This window comes from Staurois parvus, unplaced genomic scaffold, assembly GCF_062004578.1.
Source record: "Staurois parvus isolate SC_StPar_1 unplaced genomic scaffold, SC_StPar_1.0 ptg000287l, whole genome shotgun sequence".
Lineage (NCBI taxonomy): Eukaryota > Metazoa > Chordata > Amphibia > Anura > Ranidae > Staurois > Staurois parvus.
This window is the reverse complement of record NW_028318083.1, coordinates 26,459,608-26,471,903: the sequence shown is the minus strand read 5'-3', so window position 1 is coordinate 26,471,903 and position 12,296 is coordinate 26,459,608. Positions and strand designations below refer to the sequence as shown.

General features: G+C 39.2%; 1 protein-coding gene across 3 annotated transcripts in view; it reads left to right on the top strand.

The window, feature by feature from the left end:
* The first annotated feature begins 565 nt into the window (after window positions 1-565).
* The window catches only part of NFATC1 (nuclear factor of activated T cells 1), a 255,928-nt gene continuing 244,197 nt past the window's right edge, over window positions 566-12,296 (top strand). The window contains exon 1 of one of the 3 annotated variants that reach the window (XM_089682345.1): window positions 566-1,011. In XM_089682345.1, the coding sequence (XP_089538471.1) occupies window positions 882-1,011 (130 nt within the window). In that variant the 5' untranslated portion in view covers window positions 566-881. The remainder of the gene's footprint in view (window positions 1,012-12,296) is intronic. The other 2 variants (XM_089682343.1, XM_089682347.1) reach the window with 2 other exon arrangements.

Here is a 12,296-nt window from a genome sequence, read left to right as displayed (position 1 = left end):
TCTTTCTTTCATGCAGAAAATACGTGTCTAGAGACAGTTTTTCTTTTCTTCTAAAGGATTTATATAGCGCCAACAGTTTGCGCAGCGCTTTACAATATGAAGGGAGAGACGCGGTTACGCGCTTCCAACACAATAAACTACAAGAGGATTAGGAGGGCGCTGCTCAGAAGAGTTTACAATCTATTAGGCAGGATTATCAGGGGGAAAAGTGTGAAAAGGGCGTGTAGCCCCACATCTAAGGACTGGTACACTGAAATCAGTTTTGTTCCTGGAGTTTAGAAAGATATTTAACCCCTGCAAGACTGATCATCACAACTGTTCCTAGCCTGTGAGCTCAGCCCCAGTGTGCAGAGCCTGTGTCTGGGTAGAGAGGGGGTGAGATCCTTGAAGGCTCCCCATCAATCATCAGCGGAGAAGGGGAACCACAACCTGAGCAGTGACACCAGGACACACCCCCCCGGCACTCTCCGGCTGTGTGGGACGTCATGATCCTTGTGAGCCGGGGGGGAGGGGCGGCAGAGGGGGAGGAAGGAGGGACAGAGGAAGGTGCTGGGTGTCTGGGGGGTGTTTTCCAGCTTTAAAAAGGCAGCAGGCACATAGCAGGTCTGCGTCAGAGAGAGACTTGGAGACTTTGCTGAATTCCCAGCCAGAGAGGAGAAGAGATCAGCAAGTCCCTGAACTCCCTGTAATAAGTGCATGCCTGCCCTGTCCTCAATGCACACACTGTCACCTGTCTGCAACACCCAGCCCACTCACACATCGGACACGATCACATCGCACGTGTGCATACTTGGTGCGATCACACAGCGTCACCGTTAGTTGAGGGGTCAGTGACAGATCATCAGGTGGAAGATCTAAGCATTGATCGCATCGCCGAGTGGATGCCACGCACTAGTGTAGCAGCTGCCGCTCCTTCCAGTCTTCCTCTCAGTCCGTTCCTGCAAGCCTGCGTCAGAGACACTGTGGAGTTCCAACCCTTCTTCCCATTCATCATGAAGTCAGCGGAGGAAGGTACTGTCTGTGTGTCTGTGTGTGAGAGTGACATGTGTGTGGACTGAGCTATCACATGGAACTGATGACATCCTCCGATCCCGATAGTGGATCGTGCTGATCTGTCACTAGTTGGTGGGATCACTCAGTGGCCGATCACATGTGCAGTGACAGTTAGGAATTGATGACATCCTGCGATCTGTCACTGGGATTGTGGGATCACTCAGCTGGGGGTGTCCTCGGTGTGTGTCTGGGCTGCTGTCATAGCGTTTTACCCCCCCCCCCCCCCCATGCCTGAGGAATTCCAGCCTGGGATCTGTCAGAGTGTGGATCCTCCACTCACTGCAACTGTCACCCTGCCAGCCACAGATACAGTCCATGGGGTGACACTGATTAGCAGAGCCTGGGAGGGGGGAGGTACACTTTACCAGCCGGCATGCCTCAGTTCTACACTGACAGCTGAATTAAAGTGCTGATAGTGTGATCACAGGGTTTGATTACTGGAGCATGACCCCTGACACCATTACTGTCATTTGGAAATGGGTTCAACTATGTGCTGGAGTATTTTGGTAACCTTTATATCACTGACCTAAATCAGGGGTATGGGGTGAATTATGTACCTGTGTGTTTCAGACAGTTCTGTCAGTACCTGGGAATTACAAATAGTACATTGTAATAACCAGATCAGTACCTGAAACTAATAGTACATTGTAAAAGCTGGATCAGCACCTGGGACTTACAGATAGTACATTGTAATAACCAGATCAGTACCTGGGGCTTACAGACAGTACATTGTATTATTATTATTATTACATGTATTTATATAGCGCCATCAATTTATGCAGCGCTTTACATATATATTGTACATTCACATTGGTCCCTAATCCTCAATGGGCATACAATATAAGATATAACCAGATCAGTACCTGGGGCTTACAGATAGTATATTGTAAAAGTTAGATCAGCACATGGGACTTACAGATAGTACACTGTAATAACCAGATCAGTACCAAGGACTTACAGATAGTACATTGTAAAAGTTAGATCAGCACCTAGGTCTAATAGTACATTGTAAAAGCTGGATCAGTACCTGGGACTTACAGATAGTACATTGTAATAACCAGGTCAGTACCTGGGGCTTACAGATAGTACATTGTAAAAGTTAGATCAGCACATGGGACTTACAGATAGTACAATGTAATAACCAGATCAGTACCTAGGACTTACAGATAGAACATTGTAAATGGTGGATCAGTACCTGGGACTAGTAGTACATTGTAAATGCTGGATAAGTACCTAGGACTGATAGTACATTGTAAATGCTGGATCAGTACTTGGGACTAATATAGTATATTGTAAACAGTGGATCAGTACCTGGGACTAATATAGTACATTATAAACGCTGCATCAGTACCTGGGACTAATAGTACATTGTAAATGCTGCAACATTGTAAACGCTGCATCAGTACATGAGACTAATAGTACATTGTAAACGCTGCAACAATGTAAACGCTGCATCAGTACATGGGACTAATAGTACATTGTAAATGCTGCAACATTGTAAACACTGCATTACTACACAAGACTAATAGTACATTGTAGACGCTGCAACAACATAAATGCTGCATCAGTACATGAGACTAATAGTACATTGTAGACACTGCAACAATGCAAATGCTGCATCAGTACACGGGACTAATAGTACATTGTAAATGCTGCATTAGTACCCAGGACTAATAGATAGTACATTGTAAACACTGCATCAGTATATGGTACTAATAGTACATTGTAACTGCTGCATCAGTACCTGGGACCTACAGATAGTGCATTGTAAAAGATGCATCAGTACCTGGGACTTACCTACTGCATCAGTGCCTGCTTGTTCCTCCAGTACTAAGATGTATAGCATTGTAAGAGATGCTGCCAGGAGTTTTAGAAATAGTGATGTCCCAGATGAACATTATTTTCAGTGCTCTCTCTCTGACAATTGTCATTTATTTGTGTCTGGTGTCTTTTTCTGCTTTAGTAAATCTGTTCCAGCTTGAATAGTTGGCTTATGTGTATTGGAGGGATGAGATTGGGGTAAAAGTGGAGAGGCTCCCCATACTAGCCAATCTGGATGTATTTATTTAATGAATCAAGGCATGTGGTTGGTTTCTATGGGTGACAGCTCCATGTGTGTACTTTTTTTTGCTTCAGTTTTCTCAATTTTCCCCCTCTCTATTCTAGACATGTTATCAACTGTCATCACTTCCTCTGAATTGTACATTTGAGCAACAAAACCTCCTCACCAGTGCTACTATAACAAATGGGCCCAGGATAGGCATTAGACTAATGGATTTCATCTTTCATTTTCTAAGAAATTGCATATCATTTATATTTTTTTAATTGGGGGAGGGTGCTCTTACTTTGATCAGACTTCTATTTTTTTATTTGGTAGAGCTGGCCATGTAAAAGTTAAAAATATTATATAGACTCACATCACAAATTGTTAGTAGAACTAGCCATATAAAAAGGTTAAATATCACATTCTATAGGTCCCATTCACGTATTGTTAGTAGAACTAGCCATATAAAAGGTTAAATATCACATTCTATAGGTCCCATTCACGTATTGTTGGTAGAACTAGCCATATAAAAGGTTAAATATCACATTCTATAGGTCCCATTCACGTATTGTTGGTAGAACTGGCCATGTAAGGGTTAAATGTCATATTCTCTAAGCTCAGTTCACAAAGTGAGTCAGTAGAGCTGGCCACATGAGTCAAATATCCAATTCTATAGGTTCAGTTCATACATTTTTAGTAGAGCTGCCCATATATAGGGTTAGATATCAAATTCTATTCCAATAACCCACAAAATTTTAACCCCAGCCTGAGGCACTCTGTTTTCAAGTATGTAACTGTCATTTTCTAATATCATTAACCATAACTGAACATAACTGTCACTTAAAAACAAAAAATAAGGATCATTATCCTGGTGGGTTAGCTATGTGAATTGAGTCTAATGTGTCTTTTATTTGTTCTAAGATATTTTCCATCAAAGTAGTAAATGCTGATCTGTAGATTTTTTTGTAGGTCTTTAATTTCTACTAGATTTTTCATCATAGTAATAGATGTAGATCTGTAGATTTTTTTTCAGATCTTTAACCTCTAGTAGATGTTTTATTATAGTAGTAGATGGAAATCTGTAGATAGTTTTGTAGGTCTTTAACTTCTCATAGGTTTTTCATCATAGCAGTAGATGTAGATCTGTAGATTTTATTTGTAGGTTTGTACATTTTTTGTAGGTCTTTAACTTTTAGTAGGTTTTTCATCATAGTAGTAGATGTAGATCTGTAGATTTTGTTTATCCTCTAGTAGATATTTCTTCATAGTAGTAGATGGAGGTGTGTAGATTTTGTGTAGATCTTCAACTTCTAGAAGATTTTTCATCATAGCAGTAGATGTAGATTTTTTTTCAGATCTTTAACCTCTAGTAGATGTTTCATCATAGTAGTAGATGGAAATCTGTAGGTTTTCTTGTAGGTCTTTAACTTCTAGTAGGTTTTTCATCGTAGTAGTAGATGTAGATCTGTAGATTTTTTTATCCTCTAGTAGATATTTCTTCATAGTAGTAGACGGAGGTGTGTAGATTTTGTGTAGATCTTTAACTTCTAGAAGATTTTTCGTCATAGTAGTAGATGTAGATTTGTTTTTTCTAGATCTTTAACCTCTAGTAGATGTTTAATCATAGCAGTAGATGGAGGTCTGTAGCTTTTTTGTAGATCTTTAACTTCTAGAAGATTTTTTTTTATGATAGTAGAAGATGTAGATCTGTAGATTTTTTTTGTAGGTCTGTAACTTCTAGTAGGGTTTTCATCATAGTAGTAAATGTAGATCTGTAGAATTTTTTTTAGATCTTTATCCTCTAGTAGATGTTTCATCATAGTAGTAGATGGAGATCTGTAGATTTTTTTGTAGATCTTTAACTTCTAGTAGGTTTTTCATCATAGTGGTAGATGTAGATCTGTAGATTTGTTTTAGATCTTTATCCTCTAGTAGATGTTTCATCATAGTAGTAGATAGAGGTCTGTAGATTTTTTGTAGATCTTTAACTTCTAGTAGGTTTTTCATCTAGTAGATCTAGTAGATGTAGATCTGTAGATTATTTTTAGAACTTTATCCTCATGTTTCATCACAGTATTAGAGTTATGTAGCATGTTAGCCATCATTTCATGCAGAAAGGTAGGAGTTTAGGTTGATGCTCTTTATTGGAATAAATAAAGGGCATCACTTAAACTCTGGAAGTTCTAAGATATGCAATTGGAGGCTCACTTTTTTAAATAGGGGTGTTTGGTTTAGCAGAGCATGGTCAGCGATATGAACTAATTTACAGGATGGGCCTGTGGGCTTGGGTCAAGTGACCTTACTGCCCTTTTTTGCTTATGACTGTGCCTGCTGCCATGGATTGGACTTGGGATATAGGAGAACCCATCCTATGACATCCATAGCCCAGGGCTCATCAGTGAAGGATGTGATGGTCTCTATGTAATGGCTGTTAGTCGTTATTTTCTGTAAGTGACATTGCCCCCGGTGCTGAACAGGTGTACACCACATCCCCAGCACACACAGACCAGGTTGTGTCTAATTGATCTGACTGTTTTGCTGCGGGGAAGAGGAGCTGGCTGGCTGACATGATGAGGACAGTATCGGGGAGTCATGTCTGCAGCTGCAGGACTGGATGTCTCCTGAACTCTGTGGGCATCCCCCATCCAGCTGCCTCTTTGTGCCATCCTCAGTGGTGTGTATGGCGATGGTGTCACTTGCCTGTCTATGAAGTTCATGAAGTCATCCCAGTCGGGTGCAGACTAGTCTAGCACAGACAGCAGGATCGGGGCACACCCTTAATTAAAACCATTCCTACAGATGTCAGAGTCTGAAAGCCCGAATAGATGAGAGGACTGCACTCAGAAAAGTTATATTTCACGTCTGTTATGTCGCTTCTATTCCAACTGCAGGGCTGATCATTTGGCGGTGTACACGTGTCAGGGGAAATGTGCTGCTGAAGTGCCTGTGTACTTCATAGAGTGATCTATACGCTGCACATTGGCCATGACCCCCACACTTAGATCATGGTCACCATACAGTCCAACCTCGGGTGCATTTCTCTGCCCAGGCCCTTTTAACAGTTTAGAAGCCACATTCCCTCATCATTTCCTATAAACACCTTATTTCTAAAATAGTCCTTAAAGTGGCAGTAAAACCAAAACCAAAAATGTAATATATTGCAGCTTACCAGTTCTTAGATGTAGCAGCTGCGCTAGTTTTTTTTCCCTCTTTTTTTCCCTCTTTATTTTCACTTGATGATCCTGCCAGAATTTGTGTGATTTTTCAACTTCCTTTCACAGAACAAGCTGTCCAGCAAAAGTAGCAGTTAGAGGGTTGAGACCAACCATTTAACACCGAGCTTTTATTCATGTGGGATTGATTTACTAAAACTGGAGTGTGCAAAATCTGATGCAGCTCTGTATAGAAACCAATCAGCTTCCAGTTTTTTTTTTCCAAAGCTTACTTGAACAAACTGAAGTTAAAAGCTGATTGGCTACCATGAATAGCTGCACCATTTTGCACTCTCCGGATTTTAGTAAATCATCCCCATTTATGTAAAAGCTTTATTCCAAAAGAAAAAAAATGCTGCTGTAACTGCTTAAAAGTGTTGATTTTAATTTGTTAATCAAAAACATCTTAAGCTGCTGGTGTACACTACCCTCTCCCCAGATTGACAATGCTACTGTCCAAAGGTGTCCCCATTGCTCCTTCATCCATAGTGGAGACACTTTAACAGAAAGGGTTGCTGGCTGCATCACCAGGTGAACATAAAGGACAGAAAACTAAAAAAAATAATGCAGCAACCACATTTAAGAACTGATAAGCAGCAATATATTTTGTATTTTTGGGTTTATTACTGGTTTAAATTCAATAAGTCTAATGAGTTCATCTTTAGTCTGCAATATATGTGAACCAAAATTATTTCTTTTAATGAAAAATCTTGCTAGAAATATGTATGGCAGTATCCCAGTGTGCAATGGGTTAATTCCGAATTTTTACAGATCTTTTAGTCTGATGCAGATGACAGGACTGTCAGATATTTTATTGTTTGACAGCTACCTGAAATAAAGGGTTATCTGGCTTTGATCTAGTCTAATATTCACTGGTCCATTTGTTATTGCTAATGAGACGTATCCTTGTTTGGGATGCCCTGATGCCTTAGGTCAAAGATACCAGCAGAGCCATTTCCAAAAATTAGTCCTAGGATTATATATAAAGAAAATTGTGAATTTATAAAAAATATTACAGGGGTTTGGTCTTCATTGTAACATGATCACCTGTTATAGAGAGGGTGCTGATTTTTTTTTTATTGCTTTCGTACGTTTACCTTTGTAGATACTTGTGTCAGCTGCAAGGGGTAAGTGATTACTAATAATTCATTTCCACACCAGATTGCAGTAGGATTGTCATCATTTACACTTATAATAGGATGTTTGGAAAACATTAGATGCTTAAAGTTTATGGGGAACTCATCAAAAATGACACACACCAGATGGTTCTTGGTAAACGTTGTTAAATAGGAGTGCCTAGTGTAATGGGACTAAGGGACATTGCTGCTATATATATTCACTTTGTATTTTATTATACACCACATAAGATCAAACATATATAGTGTAATTGGACTAAGGGACATTGCTCCTATATAAATTCACTTTGCATTTTATTGTACACTACAGAAGGTTAAACATATACAGTGTAATAGAACTAAGAAGCTTTGTTACTTTATACATTCAATTTGTATTTTATATATATTGCATAAAGTCAAATATATACTGTAACAGGACCAAGGAACATTGCTGCTATATACATTCACTTTTACTATATACTACATAAGGTCGGATATAAAGTGTACTAGGACCAAGGGGCATTGCTGCTATACACATTCACTTGTATTATATACTACCTAAGGCCAATATATAGTGTGCTAGGACTAAGGAACATTGGTGTTTATGTACATTCATTTTGCATTTTACTGTACACTACATAAGGTCACATATATACAGTGTAACAGGAGCATTGCTGATATATATATTATATATATTTCTATATTTCACTTTGTGTTTTATTGTACACTACATAAGGTCAGATATATAGTGTACTAGGGCTAAGGAACATTGGTGTTTATATACATTCACTTTGGATTTTACTGTACACTACATAATATCACATATATACAGTGTAATAGGAGCATTGCTGATATATATATATATATATATATATATATATATATATATATTTCACTTTGTATTTTATACTACATAAGGCCACATATATAGTGTACTAGGACTAAGGAAAATTGGTGTTTATATACATTCTCTTTGTATTTTACTGTACACTACATAAGGTCAGATATATATACAGTGTAGTAGGACTGAGGAGCATTGCTGCTGTATACATTCACTGTGTAATTCATTTCATATACTACATAAGATGAAATATACAATGTAATAGGACTAGGGAGCATTGCTGATATATGTATATATATATATATATATATATATATATATATATATATATATATAAATATATATTCACGTTGTATTTCATTTCACACTGCATAAGATCAAAAGCAGTAATCTTATAAACTGACTGATTTTTGTAATGTTATATTGTTGGGATTGCAGGAAATATGCCTTCAAACTTCAAATAAAACTTCTGTAACCCCTCTGCCCCCTCCCTCCCTATGTGATGAATACTGTACTTTGTAGCTGTATATTACACCCAAAGCATCGCTGTCATGTATTTGCCAAATGCTTGTATAGTGCTGGCGTTGTTAATAAACCCCCATAATAAACAGAGCCCGAGCAGCAAGCAAGGGGAATGAAAGCGAGCATTATTTGGATTATAACGTGCTCTATAGGAATAGCTGTGTCCCTGTAGGAGAGTGCCAACATACACCGGGATGGGGAAGAATGAATGGGATATTGGTGCCTGGAAGGAACATACTTGTTGGGGAATAGATGAGGCTGGAGGCAGGAGATCAACTTCTATACATTCATTAGGATCGTGTCATCTGCAGGATGTCTGCTAAAATGATTAATGTTCAACCTCCTGGAGGTTATTTATTGTGGTCACATTTGTCTGCATCTTTACATGGATCCGTTCTATCAGTATCATGCTTTATTTAGTTTAGTATTTACAATCAAAGAATCACTGTGTAATCATCAGCTATGACTGCACATCAAGGTGTACACATCAGGAGGGATCAAACTGCATTCTGAAGGTATTTCATGATACAGGAAAACAAAATGGGAAAATATAACAGATTGTGTTATGACACTGACAGGCTATACAATTCAACAATTATTTTTATTATTATTTGAGAATTTAACAACACAAGGATGCATGTATCAATCATAGAAGATTTACATATCTTTACACATTCTCTAATTGATTTTTCGGGGGGAAAAAAATATGTGGACGTTGTGTTGTGTGAATATTGTCTAAAACATTTGTAAATACCCCCTAAAGTGCTATAGGTCATTAATGACTGCAGTTGTGCCAAACACACATGATCACACACACATGATGATCTACCTATCTAAACAAAATATAAAAATGAAAAACAAAACCCCAAATATATATGTATGGATGTATCTACTTACTATCTATATAATTATACATAATTGATAATTGATTGATATGAGATCACTGCAGTTGACCAAAAATTAAAAAAAATATATAATTATATATATACATATATATATATATATGTACATTCTGGCAGTAATGTTTTATAATTCCTCAATATAAACTTGACAGGCATGAGAACCAACACTGTAATTTTACTTACATAAAATCGCAGTGATCTCATGTTTTATATACATAAAATTGCAATGGTCTCAATTGGTGGGAGTTTTTCTTATCCAGGGGACCATATCCAATCCATCCATCCCTTCAGACAACCTATTTTATATGATTTGAAAACATTCAATCAAAGAAAATTCTGCCAATTAATTGTGTTGCTTAAACGTTACTGTCAAATAAATGATAAAATATAATATGTACATTGATGTGGCGACTAATACAAAAATAAAGTATTGCCTCCTGTAGACATCATTTACTAACAGTCAGATCTCAGGGCTGATCCTTGCTGCAGACAGAAAATATATGATTGATATTATTGGTGATGTGTCACACTCTTTTCATAGCGAAAATAATAAAAAAAAATGCATTGATACTACCGATGTCCTGCTATATTTGCACGGCATGTTATGCAATTTATTAAATGCAGGGACATATATATATATAGTAAAGCGCTGAGCAAACTGTTGGCGCTATATAAATCCTGTATAATAATTATATATATATATATATATATATATATATACACACACAGAGGTGCTTGAGTGAAGAAATACCCCTCACCCTTCCCCCGGCCTGTGTAGCCTTCACTATGAGGCTCAGTAGTGATTTCTTGATTTCTCTGGTTGGGCATTTAAAGGGTGAGCAGGCTAGGATATAATTGTGACTTGACATAATGCAGACAAAGTATCCTATGGATGCGATTTGTACTTTTCTTGGGTTATTGCGGACAGAGGGCCTGTGCCCGAAGCTGAGTGAGCTCTGGAGAAGGTCAGGATCTGCTGTTTTCTTCTATGATCTTCTCAGGAGTAAAGCAAACCCAGTGCTCAGGCTGTGCTGTCAGTGTATACACTAACAATATACATCCACACATCAGGTAACTATATAAGGCAGTGGGCTCCATAGATCTGTCTCCCAGCTACAAGGAGGATGGGGGGCTGACAGTGCTGTACACCAAGCCTCCAGGATGACTCCAGTGTGAGGAGCACTTCACACAGCAATCATATACACTGGATACAAAGTTTTACCGAATTGTAAAAAAGTAGCAATTAAAGTTCTTGTTTGCAGTGCCACGTGGCCGGGAGCTCCTGTAGTGCTGCCTATCCTCTTGCTGTGTGTTGTACTTGGTATGTGTCATGAGAAGAGCTGAGGACACCTCGATGAAGACAAAGCTGTGAGGATGGGGTTTTATCACTAGTGGGTGCTACAACTAAACACAAATACTATACTCATCACATCACAGTTCACACAGGTCAATGAGGTCCTCTGCAGCAGTATTAAAAAGAACAAACAAACAAAAAATATATTATATGTTTATTTATTTATTTACAAGTATCCGTAAAGGCAAAACTTTTTTTTTTTTTTTGAAAGGGTGGAGAGGTCAGGTGTGTATCACAGTCAGTGGCCCTGTTATGTTGGACACACGCGCATCAATTGTATTATTATACAGTATTTATATAGCGCCAAAGGGTATGCTCAGCGCTGTACAGTAGCAAGGGGGACAGAACATGAGACAAGACAGTAACAATACACTACACGAGGGGTTCAAGGGTCCTGCTCTTTCGAGCTTACAATCTAGGAGATCCAACCAAAGTGCGATTTGATCAGAACGATCAATAACTGAATAGCTCTAACTTACCTTGCAAGCAAAACTCAACATATATCGGATTCAATCTGTGTGGATCAGCCAGGGCGGAACATTATCGATCGTTTGACGTCTGTCAGCCACACTGATGTAAATGTGATCTTTAGCCCCTACATCCAGTTTTTCAGTCGAAGGAGCCAGGTGGAAAATTGTCAGCCAAGCAGATGCAGTCGCTGTTTGGGTATTCAGTTTGCCGCGCTGCTGCTGCTGGCTGTCAGAATACAATAGCCCACAGGTGTCAAACTGGTGGCCCTCCAGCTGTTTCCAAACTACAAGTCCCATGAGGCATTGCAAGATTGACAGTTACAAATGACTCCCAAAGGTAGAGGCATGATGGGACTTGTAGTTTTGCAACAGCTGGAGGGCCACCAGTTTGACACCCCTGCAATAGCCTATCATGGAGACTCATCCATCTATGCTGTTGTTGGAAATGGAGGGATCTGTTATGGTGACCATACACACCTCGCCAAATGATTGGTGTCTTCTGATGGGAATAATTGATCGATAGACAACAGCCCATTTGGTTCATATGCTACATACAGGGGCGGACTGACCAGTTGGAAACTCGGGCACTGCCCGAGGGCCCGGGGTCAGTAGGGGGCTCCATGAGATGCCCCTGGTACCTTTTTCATAGGCTTTTTTGAGATTGGGCAAGGACACGGGACCCATGATCCCCTATTGCCCGGGGGCCCCAGGAGTTGTCAGTCCGCCCCTGGTCTCGGCTATCCTGGGACTCCCTCTCCTCATTGGCTGTGACAGAAGCGAGAG